The sequence below is a fragment of the Schistocerca cancellata genome, chromosome 3 (assembly GCF_023864275.1).
Source record: "Schistocerca cancellata isolate TAMUIC-IGC-003103 chromosome 3, iqSchCanc2.1, whole genome shotgun sequence".
Classification (NCBI taxonomy): domain Eukaryota; kingdom Metazoa; phylum Arthropoda; class Insecta; order Orthoptera; family Acrididae; genus Schistocerca; species Schistocerca cancellata.
In genome coordinates, this window is record NC_064628.1 from 451,431,315 (window position 1) to 451,450,237 (window position 18,923).

General features: G+C 36.7%; 1 protein-coding gene across 9 annotated transcripts in view; it reads left to right on the forward strand.

Moving 5' to 3' along the window:
- Positions 1–18,923, forward strand: part of LOC126175210 (rho GTPase-activating protein 20) — a 180,592-nt gene that overhangs the window by 61,774 nt on the left and 99,895 nt on the right. For all 9 annotated transcript variants that reach the window (XR_007535541.1, XR_007535542.1, XM_049921834.1 and 6 more), the window contains one exon: positions 13,500–13,662. Coding sequence is in view for 7 of the 9 variants with exons in the window: in XM_049921834.1 (XP_049777791.1) it covers positions 13,500–13,662 (163 nt within the window). In the remaining 2 variants the exon portion in view is untranslated. The remainder of the gene's footprint in view (positions 1–13,499; positions 13,663–18,923) is intronic.

Consider the following 18,923-nt stretch of genomic DNA (forward strand, 5'->3'; position numbering starts at 1 on the left):
GGGCCAGTCCCAGACCCAGTCTCTATGCTGAGGCCAGGGAACCGTCACTCATCATCCAGCGGCAGCTCCTCATGGTGTGTCAAGCATATAAGTTCCTCACAGCTCCAACTTCACCCACATACCATATTGTTTTTTGGTTGCCTTTTCTCCAACTGTCCACTTGCCACAATGCCATTTGGTATCTGCATGCAGCATGTGCTGGAGTCACTTGGTGTGAAGCAAGTACAACCCCATCTGCTACCCGGGTTACTGCAGAGGCCCCAGTGTAATTTTAGATTTGATGCAGTACAAGAGAGATTGCACTCCTCCTCCTGTTTATAATGTGATGTTTTCTGACATTTCATTTGAGCATCACAACTGTGTAGTTGTCTTTATGGATGGGCCTAAGCAGGGGGCTCTGTTGGTTGTTCTGTCCTTTTGCTGAATCGTATCCTCAAAGTCCTACTGCCTCAAGAATTTACTATCTTTGATGCAGAATTATATGCGATCTTGCGGGTACTGGAGCAGATGCGTCGTTCTTCCAGTGCTAAATTTCTTGTCTGTTCTGATTCTCCTGAGTGTCCTTTACTCTCTCTGACATTTGTGCCCAGCAGATAAAGTAATCTAGAATATCCAGGATGCCCTTCTCCAGTTTCAACAACTGGGGAAGGAGCTGTCTTTCTGCTGGGTAACGGGGTACATGAGTATTGCGGGAAATGAAAGGACAGATGCAGCAGCCAAGGAGGCATGTCGTGATCCTCAGTTCTTTCACTGTGCCATCCCCCAGAATGTTATCACCTCTCTGTTGAGGTAAAAGTCATGTGTCAATGAGAAGACAAGTGGCTCGAAGTGACCGACAGTAAGGTCCATGAAGTAAAGCCCACAACTTGGCCGTGGCGCACCTCCTTCCAGCCACTCCGAATGAACGAGGCCCGTCTTACTCATCTTCGCATAGAACACAGCCCTATGATGCATGGTCTGCTAGAGGACCCTCCAATATGTGGTACTTGTGGCATACAAATCACTATTTTCCACATTTTATTGAACTGTGTTTTATTTTCTGACCAGCAGGCCATGGTGGATTTGCTGCTGGATGTGCCCTCTATTTTATGTAACATCCAAACGAATGTGGTTTAAGTTTTAAAGTTTTATGAATTATTGCACATATTTCCCAAGATTTTAAGAAGATGGGTTTAATGTGTTAAAACTGGATCACCCATGTCTTTTGTAAGTGATCAGCCAGTCATTTACCTGTGCATTTCTTTTAGCTCCTTTGTCGTTTTATTTGTGTTTTAATCTACTGTATTTCACATTAATATTTCTTCGTTGTCGTAGCGTGTAAGTTAACATTTTGCTATTTTATCCACATTCATTTTTTTTAAATGTGTGTACGGGTGCTGATAATCTCGCCATTGAGTGTCCATAAGCTCCAAAAAACGCGCGCGCGCGCACACACACACACACACACACACACACACACACACACACACACACACACACTTGGAGGATAGTGCTTTTTACTGGGCTTCACTCTTGAAAAGGTTCCCTATTAGTAGAAAACTAATCTGATAGTGCAAAATTGCAAATGGAAAGGCAATGCCAGTTTTAATTAACAGGAGTAGTATGATTACCAGAGGCAGCTACAGACACTAGCTATTCGGTGCAATGTGTTACCTATGCCTTTTTACCATAGCAAAATCTGCCTATGTGCATCACCAATGAAGGACTCGGGCTTATCAGTTGATACTGTCTCTATATACTTAATTGTCTGCTTCGTATATGACAGAACTTCAAATTCAGGATTATTTGTACAGAACTGCAAAGTTAGTACCATTAATAGGTCATGTTTGCTATCTGACAACGTCTCCACATCTCTCTACACTCTGGAGTTAATGTAATAGAACTTTGCTAAATTTTCAGAGTGATTCGTCTGAGGCTTAGGGTCTAGGAACTGTGTTGTAACAGTCAAGTGAGTCAGTATGAAGTTCTTAATGACTGTCTTCCACAATGTCATCCATGTTCAATTCTGTGACAAGTGAAGATTTTGGTTGTGATGAACTGATATACTCTATTATTACTGGATCTATGTCTACATCCACATGATTACTCTGCTATTCACAATAAAGTGCCTGGCAGAGGGTTCAGTGAACGACCTTAAAGCTGTCTCTCTACCATTCCACTCTCAAATGACGTGCGAGAAAAATGAGCACTTAAATTTTTCTGTGCGAGCACTGATTTCTCTTGTTTTATTCATGATGTTCATTTCTCCCTATGTAAGTGGATGCCAACAGAATCTTTTCACAATCAGAGGAGAAAACTGGTGACTGAAATTTCGTGAGAAGATCCTGTCGCAGTAAAAAGTGCCTTTGTTTTAACGATTGCCACTCCAATTCATGTATCATGTCTGTGGCACCATCTCTCCTATTTCGTGATAATACAAAACGAGCTGCCCTTTTTTGAACTTTTTCAATGCCATCCGTCAATCCCACCTGATGTGGATCTCACACCGCACAGTGGTACTCCAGAACAGGGCGGACAAACATGGTGTAAACAGTCTCTTTAGTAGGCTTGTTGCACCTTCTAAGTGTTCTGCCATTGAATCACAGTCTTTGGTTTGCTCCACCCACAACATTATGTATGTGATCGTTCCAATTTATGTTATTTGTAATTGTAATCCCTAAGTATTTAGTTGAATTTGTGTGACTTATCACATAATCAAAATTTAGCGAATTTCTTTTATTACTCATGTGAATAACTTCACACATATCTTTATTCAGGGTGAATTGCCACTTTTCACACCATGCAGGTATCTTATCCAAATAATTTTGTAATTCATTTTGGTCATCTGATGACTTTACAAGATGGTAAATAACAACTTCATTTTCAAACAATGTGAGAGAGCTACTCAGATTGTCTCCCATGTCGTTAATATAGATCAGGAACAATAGAGAGCCTATAACACTTCCTTGGGGAACGCCGGATATTACTTCTGTTTTACTCGATTACTTTCTGTCTATTCTTGTGAACTGTGACCCTTCTGACAGGAAATCACAAATCCAGTCGCACAACTGAGGCAATATTCCATAGGCGCGCGGTTTGGTTAGAAGGTACTTGTGAGTAACAGTCGAAAGCTTTCTGGAAATCTAAAAATATGAAATCCCTTTGACATCCCCTGTCAATGACACACATTACATCATGAGGGTAAAGAACTAGGTGTTTCACAAGAACGATGTTTTCTGAATCCATGCTGACTATGTGTCAATAAATCGTTTTATTCGAGGTAATTCATAATCTTTGAACACGGTATTTGTTCCTAAACCCTACTGCAAATCGACGTTAGTGATATGGGCCTGTTATCCAGCAGATTACTCCTATTTCCCATTTTGGGTATTGGTGTGACTTGAGCAATTTTCAAGTGTTTAGGTACAGATCTTTCTATGAGCGGGCGGTTGCATATAATTGCTAAATATGGAGCTATTGTATCAGCATACTCTGAAAGGAACCTGACTGGTATACAATCTGTACCAGAGGCCTTGCCTTTATTAAGTGATTTAAGCTGCTTTGCTACATTGAGAGTATTTACTGCTATGTTGCTCTTCTTGGCAGTTGTTCTTGATTGGAATTCAGGAATATTTACTTCATCTTCTTTGGTGAAGGAGTTTTGGAAAATCGTGTTTAATAACTCTGCTTTAGTGGCTCTGTCGTTTGTGACTTAACCATTGTAATCACACAGTGAAGGTATTGATTGCATCTTGCCACTGTTGTGCTTTATATAAGACATGAATGTCCTTGAGTTTTCTGACAGATTTCGAGACAGAGTTTTGTTGTGGACAGTATTAAAAGTGTCTCACTTTGAAGTATGCGCTATATTTCTGATTTCTGCAAAACTTTGCCAATCTTGAGGATTTTGCATTCTTTTAAATTTTGCATGCTTTTTTTGTTGCTTCTGCAACAGTGATCTGACCCATTTTGGATACCATGAGGGGTCAGTACCATCACTTATTAATTTATAAATCAATTACCGTAGATACTCTACCTTTGAAATCATTCCACAACTTTTCTATGCTTATATGATCAGATTGGAAGGAGCGGAGACAGTCTCTTAAAAAGATGTTAAGAGCATTTTATGTTTTTTTAATAGACATACTTTGAGTTTCTTTTTGATGGTTGTGGGTGCTACACTATTTAGCCTAGATGATACACTCTACTTCAGGGCAGACAGCTTTGATGATTGAACTTTACCAATGGATACTTACCAGGTAATTCTTCCCTTTTACCTAAACAATGACGTTTGCAAACACTGAAAGGCAGCAGTTAATTTTACTTTTAGCTTTATTTTTATTTTTTATTATATATGTAATAATAAAAACATAAAAAATTGCTATAAAACATTCAAAAGTATCAAAATTACACTAGTATTTTTCAGGATTTTAGTTTCCTTCTCAGACATTTTCTTTGCACTCACTGTAAACTTTTCTAGAGAAATAAAGTTAGATTGGCTTCTTGCAACTATGACAAATATAAGATGTTTTTCTCTCCTTTTTTATGTCACAGATGGAGCACGTTATGCATTTTTCTAATTGTTCTACGACAACTTCTGGTCTTGGTTCTGCCTCATTCAAAATATGATGAATGGATCACAAAGTTCATAGGGTATGTGATAGTTGTTGATTCGCTTTTTATCTGTGGTGTCACCAACATGTTTGCAAGATTCTTCGGAAAAATTAAAGTATTGTCTTTTTAGGAATTGTGAAGGACAAATGCTTTCATCTCACTTATGTCCAACATGTGGAAAACTAATGACATTGGTCACCGTTGCGAGAGGTTTTGACTAAATGTATTTCCAGCAGAATCTTTAGCTAAAGATACAGATTCTTCTACATGTCTGTCATCATCACTTTGATCACTGGTTTCATTCAAGGAATTCTCAGGTGCCAAAACAAATTTATTTTCACTTTCACACTGTTCCTGTTATGAATTACGTCTACTTTCAATTTCATTGTCACCATCTAATTCAACGTCACTTCCTAAACTTTCCTCAAACCATTTCAAAACAGTATCCTCAAAGTCAGGGTCTGTAACAAAAACAGCAGATGAAGACATGGCTACTGAATCTAGAAAGCAAAGTCCCAGGTGTGGTTCGCAGTCTACGAGCATGAATAAAGCAGTAATAATATAGGTAAATATCACATTCAAGTGGCTGCTGGCAAGGGAAACCACGGCAGCTTCAAGAAAGTACAACTGCACAATGCTGTAATCTCCTACCCTACCACTATGTATTAGCAACAGAATAACAGCAAATGCTAGCGGTGTGAGAGACCATACCTGAGACATTAAGGATTAAGGAGTAATGTGTCTATCTTACTCTCACTCAATTTGAAAGTGTAGAGGACTTGGTCATCGTAATTGTGAAAAAATTTCTTTAAGAATATAATACAAGTCTATAAAATTAGTGTTACAGTTATTTATTAGAAAGTATTACATGTCTTCCTAGTGTGAACCTGTTACAGAGCTGCTGCAATGTGAAGGTTGCAGTTTTCAGGCAGACACCTGAGTGGGAATCAATGGTAATGCCGTAGCTGGACAATTTCTTAGCTGTGAACATCACTACAGTGGAGACTGAGCAAGAAACATTTCTTTCAGTACCAGTATCTCCAAATTCAATTTACACAACATTACTCCTGTTTTTATCCCATTCCCAAATTGCATCCCTGCATAAGAAATCTGCTAACTGTTGATTTTAGGTCTAATATTCTTCATTCAGCTGCCTTCAGCTTGCAGAAATTTCAAATTAAATAATTCTTCTTGAGATTGTGAACACAATATTCATTAGATATATACTGTGAATTTATTGTTAAAGTTCATCTCCAAAGTGAGCCACATACAGGGGTTGAACAAAAATACGGAAACATCGCAAATGCTTGCTTCAACACAAATGTATATACTAGTGGAAAAACATCATCCACTAAGTCAAATTGCAGACAAAAGTTTTTGTTGAGTGATCATGACAGATGCTCATAGATGACAATTGTGATGAAAAATAAGAGGATGACAGCTGCAGAACTGAAAGCTGCACTTGCTAGCCCGGTCAGCACCAAAATGGAACTGCATAATGAGTTAGAATTCCAAACCATTCGTCAGTGATGCAATTGCTTGCAACAGAAAAACTTAGTGCTGAAGCCATAAAACCTGGACTGTAAAACAATTGAAGAAATTCATGTGGTCAGATGAGTCCTTTTTCAGACTGTTTCCAAGTTCTGGTCACTTTAGGTCCCAAGAGTGAAAACTGGTGGGGATTCGGTGATGATTTGGCCAGCCATATTGTGGTATTCCATGGATCCTCTGGTTATTCTTCAAGGTTACATTACTAACAATGATAATGTGGCGATTTTGGTTGATTAGCTTCATCCCATGGTACTATGTAGCTGACATTGCCCAGGATTAGTTTTGTGATCAAGAGGATGAATTGTTGCTATTCCTCTCACTACAGCAGTCACCAGATTTCAAAATTATTTAGTGTGTCTGGTCTACTTCAGAGATCTATGTTAGACAGTATTATTATCTGAAAGACCAAAGCATCCATTCGATTTGCTACCCATTACTTACTTAGCGTCCAAAAAATTAAGCAGGACAAAAAAAAATGAGAACATACTTCTAGAGAAGGGTGTCGAAGGGTGTAGGGGGCCAAGTTAAAGCTAAATAACAAAAAAAAAATTGCTGCTTGGAACTGTCCAAAGATGAAATTAGGGAAGTTCTGGCACAGATAAATCTTATTTAAGGAAAAACTCATCCACAGCAACAGAACAGTTAATTGGAATTATGGTTACTCCTAGTTGCCAAATATTTCTATCAGCAATTTGACATTTTCTGTGTGAGGTAATCACCTTTATTGCATTCAATGCCATTCTTGGTATAGAGCTTTCAAGAGATGTTGATGAGCCATGGTAGGTGCTGAAGGGCCATAGTTTGTCCCTCCCATGCATTTCTGAGGTGCTGTACAGGATTCAAATATGGAAAACTTACTGGCAATTCATATACATAGAGTTATCAAGAGTTTCTCAAGGCAGATGGTGAATTTTTTACTAGTTGTGCCTCAGGAACATACCATTTGGAGTCTGAGATTAAACATGTGAAGTACATGTTCCATAAAACAGTTACAGGAATTAAGCTGCTCTCCAAGAAACACTTAGATGCCCAACAGTCATGAAATAATCTACATATTGCACTCCACTGTATGAGGCATCATGTAGTAAAATGGATAGAGACTTGAGCAAACAAGGCTTGAGTAAGAACAGTCTTGGCCTCAGGATCATTGGACTTTTATAACATTACTTGTCAGAGTGCAAGCTGCTCCTCCATTCAGCCCAGCCTTTATAGGTCTTGAATGTTGTGGAGGGCATCAAAAATGTATTAAAAATGAAGATTTGGAAAATTAGTGGCTGCAAAGCACATCCCCACTAATAATGTATTATTATGCTTGATGAAAGGAAAAATCTTTAATGTATCAACTTACTGGGTCTTTTTATCACCAAAAGAGTCATAGATGTTAGAACATGCAAGAGTAACTTTAATTAGGACAGCATCTGTAACTTTAATGATGCCATAGAAGGTGATATTTAAAGATGAGACAACAGAGAAATTTGACCAGTTGTTTACATTCCAGTTGGAGTGGTGGTATCACTGGCACCCTTCCATTGCAGACCTTGACACAATGTCTGCCAGTATCAGGTTAACAAACTTGAAGTGTATTCGCAGTTGCGAATATGGACAACCAGCAGCTATATAATGGAAGGACGACAATGAAAATTTATGCCAGACCAGGACTAAAACCCAGATTTCTGCTTATCGCAAGTAGACACCTTACCATTTGGCTATCTAAGCATGACTCATGCCAGACCCAAACTTCCATATTTCATCAACCGTGTGTGTCTACAACCTGTACTTGTACATCCATTACATATATTCTCATACAGAGGAGACATTTTACTTCAGAGTCGCTTGCTCGGTGTTGGCGATGTTGCGGTGCCTGTGTTGTTCCGAATTAAGACGCAATTTTCATTCATATCTGCATGCATGTTCGAAGGAACATTGCATTGTAATTCAGAATAACAAAGTCTCTGCAATATTGTATCACATCAGGTTAACAGTGTCAAAGGTATTATTTATAATGAAAAGGCCATCACGGCAGCAGTTGCTCCCATATCTACATCACTACTCTGCAGTTCACAGTTAATTGCTTGGCAGGGGGTTCACAGAACCACTTTCAGACTGTTTCTTGACCATTCCAATCTCAAATAGGACATCGGAAAATTGAACACCTGAATCTTTCCATGCGAGCATAGATTTCCAGTGTTTTATTACAATGGTCATTGCTCCTTATTTAGGTGGACGTCAAGAAAATGTTTTTGTATTCAGAGGAAAAAATTGGTGATTCAGATTTTGTGAAAAGATCTCACTGCAATGAAAAATGCCTATGTTATTGAAAGCAAAGGAAAAAGAATTTGGGGTCAGGTGAAAGACATGGTGTTGGAAAAGAATTCAGGATTTTCATGTGACCAATATTTGAGTATGCTTCTGTAATTCGTATCTCAGTTGTTAGTCAATTGTCAATTTTGAATCCTGTCGTACAACTCGTGCTGAACTGGCAGTTAATCTGCATTTTATATAAGTATCTTTTTGGCTTTCCTATAGGCTTTGTTTTGTAAGCTGGTTAATAGGTACTCCTTTTCTATCTCAAATATTTTAAACATTAGTTTATTAGTTTCAGTTTCAATATTATTTCCTTGTTTCTATAGGAAACAGTTGATAACATATTCTGAATTGCAGGCACAATCACACACCGATAAAGAAATTTGGAAAAATCTGTTTCTAAATGTGAAGGACAGTGGTTTTACAAAAACACAAAAGTTCAGTTAGGTTTGGTGGTCCAGGTGAACAAATCTCGTATGAAGAAAGATGTGTAATTGTAGAACGATGTATTCTGAGCATTTGATTTCTGTAACAATTCTATATTGGCTGTGTGCATAATCATTTAATCTCTGTTATTGGTAACCCACTACAACATTTGTTTGTGTGATGTAAGCTGTATAAAGCATATAACAATTTATTATCCTGTCTGCATGTGCTAATAATAATGTTAATCACTAATGCGACTGACGTTGTGAAGTTTACTTCCAGTTTAATGCACACTTTACTCTGTTATGAGACAAAGGAATGGACACACTGTAGTTTTTTGTAAATTCACATTTCTATTCATTACAGTTCTTGTCTTGCGAACTTTGCATACAAGTAAAACATAAGTAGCCCAATCTTTAGTAGTCTACAAATAATCCAATTGTCAAACATCTCTCTAAGAACACTTTGTATTAAATATTTTGGCCTTTCCTGTATATCTGATCTTTTTCACAAAAACACTGTGTTATATATTTTCACAAATCCCTTGTGTAGAGCATGCAGGTCAAATTACTGTTTGTATATAAGTAGTTCTATTGAAATGACAGTATTTTTATTACATGGTCATTTGTCTTTTGTAATTTTCTTTTTCTCATCAAAACTGCAAATTTCAGGCTGAAGTTTCCGTAAGTATCATTCTAGCCTACTGGCAATTCTTGTTTAATTTTTGTTGCTGAAGGTAGTTGGCTTTACTACTGAGACTACAGTAAGCTGTTTTCCTCCTTATTTTATACCCTGGACCTTTTTTTGTAATTTGTAGACAGGGTTGCTTTTTAAAAAATAATCTGTTACATAAAAATACTGACTTATGGCTGACTTGAAATTGAAAGTGGTCTCATTAAAGAAAAAAAAAATTGTTTATGTGAAGGATGTGTTATTGTTAATTTGTGTAGCAACCTAAATATAGAGCTTAGCATATAGATCTTTATTGCTGACATTTTACAGACTAATGTTTGCATTTCCAACTAAACTACTTTATTTCAGTAAAGGCTTTTTCTTGGGAAGAAAAGCATGATGATACTATAAGCTAATGTCTTAATAAGTAATTGCATTATTTCTGTTTAGAAATGTATGAGAATGGTGTTTTTTTTTTTAGATCGTCAACAGGAAGCATGATTACCGAACCTTCTTAGCATTGTTTTTCATTTTCTTTATTTTTGTACTGCTGAATTGATGACAGTGTACACAGTGCCTCCATAATTATTAATGTATTAGTATATAACATTTCATTTCATGAAACTAATAGTGGCAGCAGATGTATCAAATACATGTAACCACACTTTATTTCCTTTTAATAATAAGTTTTGTGTCATCCTCACTTTGTGCATCAGCTAATGAAGATGTTAAATGAAATGTGTTTTGTTTCCATTAGTCAGTATCTTGCTTATTAAGTTTCTACTGATGGGACTGGTATTTTGAAATAAAACAAGGACTAAAACTATGGAGTCTCTGCAAATAAATTGTCAAGATACCAGAAACCAGAGATAAGGCAATAATTTTGGCGCATCTGTGCATTTATTTTCCAAACATATTTCTCATTTCATTTTGTGTTATTGGATGCGTATAATAGGATGATATAAACTGGCACATTTAATGCTTGTTACTAGATATTCGTCTTGTGGTGTTGCAGTTTTTCTTATGTCCTTGCTTGCTATGAAAAACACAGTGAGTATTCTTAATTTTTCAGCTTTCGTCTTGCTCAATAATGGTTGAGCATGTCACTGATGAACCCAGACATTATGATCACCACCCAGCATGAGACTGAGTGATGCTTGATGGCATTATAGGCTTGTGAGGAATGTATAAAAGCAGAGATGAATGGGGATTAACAGTAGCTAAAAGGGGAAATGCACTGACTTATGTGACTTCGATAAATGGCAGTGTGTTAAGGCCCAGCGCCTAACAATTCTGTCTTGGTTGTTTGTGTGATAATGTTATGAGCTGCTGTGGAAAATGATTAATGTGTGGTGAAACCACAAGTAGGTGACAAGGTGTTGAACAGTCATGCCTCATCATAGAATGCGAAGGTCAGAGGCTTGCTTGCTCTGCAAAGCAGGATAGGCTGTGATGTGTAGAAGATCTAATGACTGAGTACAATAATGGTGCAGACACAAGTGTTTTGGAGCACACATTGTTGAACATGTGATTCCTAACTAGACAGCCCACTATGTTTCATTGTTGGCTCAACAAGTTTTCATTTCTATTACAGTGAACACTGAATTATCGAGATTAGACCACAGATCAATGGAAGTGTGTCACCTGGTCAGATGAGTCATGTTTCTTGTTATGCCCAATTGATGGTTATATCTGGATACACCGTTGTCCATATGAATGGCTTCTCAAAATGTGCACCACGTCAAGGACATAACTCATTAGAGAGCCACATTACGCTATGGAGGACAATAAACTAAGCTTCCGTTGGACTTGTGATGATAATCAAAGGCACTGTGATGACCAATGGACCAAATGAACATTATTGTGGACCACCTGTGTCCCTTCTTGTTTGATTTCTTTTAACAGTAATGATATCGTCTAGCTGCATAACTTTCCATGTCAACAGACAGTCTTCATTTACATTTAGGCTACATCAGTACTCTGCAGTACACAATTAAGTGCTTGGCAGAGGGTTCACTGAACCACTGTGACTATTTCTCAACTTGTCCACTCTCGAATAACACATGGGAAAAATAAATGCTCTAATTTCTCTTATTTATTATGATGGTCATTTCACCCTATATAGGTGGAAGTCAGCAAAATATGTTCACCAGAATCACCTGCAGTTTGAGGAGAATGATAGTGAACTCATTTTAATATCTTAGTCACCAAGCAGTCAAACACATCTGGTATGTTACCAGGCACCAGCTCCGCCGACTTTTAATCTGTGGGAAATGCCTGATTTGTGCTTAGACATCTATTGCTATATGCTTCTGGAAACATATCAAGCACTTGTTGAATCCATAGCGCTCAAAATCTGCCCACTATTGCATTCTAAAGATGGACCAACACACTATTAAGCAGATGATCATAATATTTTGTCCCATCAAAATACTGACATTTGCTTCTGTTGATTCCAAAATATGTGTGATTGGTGGTTCCTTGTGCATAACGAATCATTCGTGATGTACTTATATTGTGGAATACATACACAACAGGTGTCAAATACACTTTTACATGTGTTTCAGTAGATGCACACAACTTGATTAGGCTCATATACAATGACTTTCATGTATTATTTACAAGAACGCTGAAAAACTCCTGTTTTCCATGGTCAGAGTATTGATTAATTCTGGAATTATGATAATATCCTTGTGTGTCCCACAGTGACTTCTACTTTGTACAACAACTTTAGAAAACAGCAATGTGTGTCCTTTGCCACTAAACAGTTATAAGGATAATTCCAAAAGAGACTGAACAACAGCCTGCAAACCATGTTCTTAAAGAATTGTAGCAGAAAATGCATCCCTTTTTTTTACTGCATGAAGTCCTATTTACTAAAACATACATTTATTTTCTGTGTGTGTTTTTGTTGCCAGTGTACCCATGGGAAAATGTTGGTGTCAGTAACAACTATTAATAAACATTTGCATGTGTAGTGTAGCAGTGTGTGAGAAAGTAGTGCTCAAGAAATTGTATGTGTCTTGGAATTTCATGTCTTAAGTATAATACTGGAAAGGTATTTAGTAGGAGATCAAATAAGAATTTCTAAAATAAAATCTGATGTATAATAATATGCGCATTGTATGAGACATGTGAGCTATTGATATTCTATGCCCATGTCCAACAAATAAGAGACATAACTCAAAGGTTTATTAACATACAAAATTGCTAAGTAGCCTTCCAATGAACTAACTTACATAACAGATGTTGTTTCACAATATTTATAATATTTATCTCTCCTTAATATGGGACATTTGTAGTATTTGTTTTTTGTTTTTGGATTACAGTTTGGGCATTAGTTGCCAGCAAGTTACATTTAATCGGTTATTTTAAATGACTGTTACCTTCAGAAGGTAAAATTCCAGTACTGCCAATACACACATTTAAAAGCACATAAAAACTATGCCTAGCTTTTGAAACTGTTAATTCCTTCCTCAGTTTGGATGGTAGGATATATTGGAAAGTGGGGCAGTTCACTAAGACCCCAAAGATGAGAGTACCACATGATTTCTTGTTGTTTTACAGTTTCCTCAAGTGTATTCTCTTTTTGTTGCCGTATGTCAAGAATTGTCATACACGTTTGAGCATAATACTATTTTCATTTTTTCTGTTTTATCTCAATAATAGAATATTGATTAATCTCCACAGAAGTAAGGGGATAATAAAAGAAGTTCCTCTCTTGTTTTGTTTTTACATTTTTGTACATTTTGCAAAAACAGTCTGTCTCATCTCTCTAGTAAAACCGTTTCAATGTGATAGTCATGCATTTTGTGTGGATTTTTCCTTTGGAAACTGCTATATGTTTCCTTGAATCTAGTTAGTTCTATCTTTTATTCACATTACTGTCAGAAATAAATGATTAAAATAAAATTAAAAGACACTGTAATTATTAATCTTCAATTCACCTCTAGGTGGCAACAAGAATAATGAAATTTTTAATCGACAATTTTGGAATTAGCAATTTGTTTGGACGTGAAAACTATGAATTTTATGCACGTATCACAGGAAGGATTTTAAAGGTTGAAGACGACTGGATATTTAGTTTCCGTTACCCTCCAGATACACTAGCATCACGTAAGTATTAGAACACATACTATCTCAGTGGTTACTTCGAATTCCTTTGTAGTTAATGAGTAGTATACATAAAAGGAGCACAGTCTGTTAAAAGTGTATATGTCTTACAATTTACTCTGTCCATCACAGTAAGTTGAAACGTAATATATTTTCCACTTGTGATTTATATACCGCAAAGCGGGGTGACTTTAAACATTTTAAATTCAATTTTGTTAATTAAATAGGAACTTCTCAAGATATTGACGTGAAACTTTTTGGGAAGTTGGAAGAGGTGTTGCTGAATATGATGAAGCGCGGTACACATTTTTATCCACCATGCTTAGTTTATTTATTTATTTTAATTTTTCACTGTTCAATTTTACCCCAAGGGTCGAGGTCACTTTGAACATGGAAACATTTGCCTATTCTGTGGGAGTCATGCCAATTACTATTAAATGACACCCCTATCATATGAAACAGTATGATATTTTGTATATAAATATAGTTTTGAAAGTAACTTATTTTGAAAAATTTGAGTATTTTTTATGAGTTTTCTTGAATCACCTGAAACTGTTCGTATGATTACGGCTTAATTTTGCCAATAATGGAAATGGATACTGAGCTACTTATGAAATAAGAAAATTATTTAAAAATAGATCTTTTTAAAACAGTCTGTATGACTTTAACAAAAGTAATGAAAAAAAGTTATCACATTTTAAAGAAATACATCTGTAAACACTCTTCAAGAAAGGAAGTTGCCAGGAAAGAGTGTCCACTCTAGCAGATGTCATACACATCAAATTCAAACTCAAAAGGAAGCCTTCCCCTTCTACCTACCTTAGAATCAGGCATAATCTTACAAATGTCATCTTAGGACACACAAGGAAAAAAAAAAACTACATCTGATTCCACCTTGGAATGCCATTTCCTCAAAGGTGTAATTTCATCATCAGTGATAACATGTCCAACATAATATTTTACACTTTTCTTTGAAGGAAACTTTTCACTAAAACGTATTTTCCATGGATCTGATGTGTCAAAGAATAGGGAAGGCGCTGTTCAAAGCCACCCTTTTAAAGACAGTCCTTCACATTTTATATTTTTATGTCACCAAAGAATAAATATAACATTTTATGCTTTCTGTAAATGTTCATTCAAGTGTTAACATTGCCCATAAAAACTCGTTTCAAATTCTAAACTCAAAAATGCTTCTAATAATAGGCAAATGTTTTTGCGATTGTGAAGGAACTTACATTTCCAGAAAATTATTTTATTTTCTGGTGTTGGTATACAGCATTATTTCATATCAACTGTCATATCATCTGAAAGTATCGATTATTGGTGATATTTAACAACTCTGACTTTAGTTCCATATTTACACGGTAGAGTGCAGCATTTACGTCAAAAAGACGCTAAATTTCTGATCAGAGTTACCTTGCCATTCAGTCACCCCGCTTTACAATAACTTAATGGCTGATTGCTATCTTCAGATGGTAATTAGAATAACCTAGTCTTGATAAATCTCAGAGTTACATATCATATTGTACTACAATTGTCATTCAGTACAGTGGAAATGTTTGTAATCAATATGTTTGGGAACAGTTGTGCAACATCTGATCCAGAACATCATTATGAAATATTATCAGTTGACCATTGAAATTAATTGCCAGATGTGATTAAAGTTACAGCATGAAGTATGTAGTATCCCATAACAAACTGGCCATTGTTATGTGGACTACTACTTGAAGCCTTTATTCTTTACAATATACGGGAACTTAATGAATAGTAACTTGTTTATATCATATTTAACTAGTAGTTTGCAGATTGCCATATAAGGTACCTGGAGTAATTCATTCAAGTGATCAGCTTTACCTGGTAAGAAACAAATCACCTCTAATGTGCCAGGTTTGTTCTTATTGAAGTCATCACCACCACCACCACCACCTGCCTTTGTAAGTTTAGGCTGTTGTCTGTTTTGAACTCACAATCACAATCATTCCCATGTTTTGCAAGGTCTTCTAATCTCTCTCTCTTCCCATTTGGCTTGTAATTGAGTATCTTCTGGGAAATTCAGGGACTAGCAATTTCATGAAGTGGTGTCTCCAATCTTCAAGAAACTTCTGTATTTTTTCATTCTTGTTGAAAAGATTGAATTCTGTTCAAATATCTTCATTTCTAAACATTTGTCTTATTGTGCAGCCCTCTGTCTACCTTTCTTATTTAAGTATGACCTTCATTTTATGCTAATAGAACAAAACTAATGTTTTGCTGGTGATGCCAAGTATTGTAAACAACACTGCCAGAAGTTTCATCAGAAGAGCTGGTTAATGAAATTTTATTCTGGATTTGGTGAACAGCTCTCTACAGATGGACTCCCACTAAGTGTGAATGAATCATCATATTTTAATCTTAGGTGTTCATCACGAACCATAAAGCAAGACAAATTTAGAATGTGTAATTAAGTTGTCATACTGTTTGGACGTGTATATTGCTAATGATTTAGAAATCGTAACTCTGCATCAATTGAATGTGAAGTAGAGTTCACCAAAGAATAAATATAACATTTTATGCTTTCTGTAAATGTTCATTCAAGTGTTAACATTGCAGTACATCATAGCATGGACCCTTAAGAGAAACTGAAAGCATAGGAAAATCAGCCTGCCCCAAGGCTGTGAAACTGCTGCCTACAACACACAGTTAGGCCCAAGATGTGCATGTCTCACTTGATGACAATTTAAATCCCCACACAACCATCCACATTTAGTTTTTCTGTAATTTCCTGAAATCACTTACGGCAGATGCTGGGATGGCCCCTTTGAAAGGGGCAAGGCTGGTTTCCTTCCCCACCCAATCCTTATTCAATTATGTGCTCCATCTCTAATGACCTGTTTGTTGACAGGACGTTAAACTGTAATCTTTCCTTTTTTTTCTCTTATCAGATGGTGTGGTGCATTGTGGGATACTGTACACAAATAAATTGATGTATGTGGTCAGACACTAAGTTTGTGTACTGTTTGGCAGTGAGAGATGATGGTACACACTTTAGGGCTTTGTTGGATGTGCTGTAAGCATTCCTCATGTGACAACAGTGCCACAGCTTGTCTTTATGTTGACATGAGGGATTAATTACGTCATGTAACTTTCAGTGTATATTGCCAACATGTACATGATGTACCAGTCCTATCAAACTCATTCCAAGTTTTGAAAACATGGAAGTGACTTTCCTGTACCCATACTAATCTGTATGTCGTGCAATGTGTGATTGACTTAGGAGTGTGTGTGTGGAGCAGTAGCTTCTGTACCTTATAGCAAGGAGAGTGTTTTGGTTGTGTAGGGTTGCTCACCAGATGTTGTCCAACATTGAAATGACAAGAGTCTGCTGCTGAATGCCTTACATTTTCCCACTATGGGAGTTCATACAATGAGCCTGTGATTGTTGCAGTTTCCTGTTTCTGGTGCCCTCACCAGATGTGAATGATGTTGTACATATTGATACGTCCTTGTCTTCCGTTTTTACGTTCTGCAAAGTTACTTAAAAATTAAACTCTGATAAAATGTTTTGTAAAATCTTACCCTGTCTTACATTTGATACTTTTTAATACAGGACTACTATAAATTACTCATCTGTTTTCCAAGTTATGTATATTCCAAAGTATTGCATGTACAAGTATGATTGATGTGTGAATAGAACTGTAAACTCAACAAGTTTGCATTGTACCCACCAGCTGGTGTTACAAGTGCAGTACCTTGACAAATTGGTAACCAAGCAGAAAAAGAGTTTTTATGTGTTGGAATATGTGAGATGTTTAATGGTCACAATAGAAGGAATTATTGGGGAAAAAACTGGCAACAGAGCATTGTGGATTGGTATTGCCTATTTAAGGAGACTGGTTGTCTCTGTAAACAGAATATTACTGGTCAGTCAAGTATGCCAGATGCAACTGTGGAGAGAGTGAGAGTGAGTTTCATACACAGTTCTTACTGTGATATGCTGCAGTTGTGGTTGTTTCAACAACTGACTGCTTATTCCAAGAATTTTATGTTCCAATTGGAGCATCGGTGTTCAGTCATAGTGGTGAAGATGATGCAGCTCTGTTCCTCGCCCTCGCCCTCCCCCTCCCCCTCCCCCTCCCCCTTGCTCTCCCTTTCTTCCTCCTCCTCCTCCTCCTCCTCCCCCTCCCCCACCCCCACCCCCACCCCCACCCCCACCCTATCACAGGCCACCTAACCTAATGCCTGTGACTTTTTCCTTTGGCAGTACATGCAGGACTGTGTGCACATAACCCCCTTGCCAAGAGCATTGGAACAGCTCAGATAATGGATCAGTGCTGCAGTGATGACCATTGATGGGAAGTGGACACATAAGTTACAAAGCAGACTTGACTACCACTTGGATACATGTGTGGCCAGAGGGACACTCAGAACATTTGTAGAGTGCAATATGCAAACTTGGTGATTTTACAGTTCCGTTTTCACATCAGTCATATTTGTTTATGTAATACAGTGGGAAAAACAGAGCTTTGAAATTGAATGAATACTTTGTGGTAGCCCAGTACTTTGCTAGCCAGGGATCTGTGGAAATTATTACATTTGTTTTCATGGGAGTAATTTGGTGATTTGTGTGCATGTTCCTTTGTCAACATTCACTTACTTTCTCTAGTCATCAGCCACACAATCAAATACTTTGATAGTATCAATTTCTTGCCTTCCATTAACATTTTCTTTAATTTAATAAAACATTTAACTGTCAATAATTGGCACTGTCTAGTAGACTACTTTCTTGCCTTTGTAAGTGGGATGATGGTATAGGGCTATGAGATGCTGCTCAAGTGAATTACATGTACATTTCCTTGTTAATGCTCTTACATGTTCCAAGTTCTTTACCAGACTGAAGTGAACTGATATATCGTACCCATTTGTTCAGTGATTAATTTTCAGTCTTTATTCTTTCTCCACAATTAGAAAAGCAATTGATCACCTTTTATGTGCATCTTATAACCAGAAAAAGGAGTTCAGTTTCATTTGTGTCAGTTTTTATTTGATTTTTGTTTAAGAACATTTTGTATTAATTTTGCATTATTCTTTGTTCATTTCTTTTTAAGGTCGTGTATAGTTTCTGCCTGTTTGATGACAGTGAAATATGTTGAATATTATGTTCAATACAGCTTTATTAAAACCTACATAAAATTCAGTGTTCTTCTCAAAAATCTTTCAGTTTGTAAGAAGTTCTGATTGAAATTCAGTGAAGGAAAAAAAGTATATCTTACTTTGTAGTGTGATGG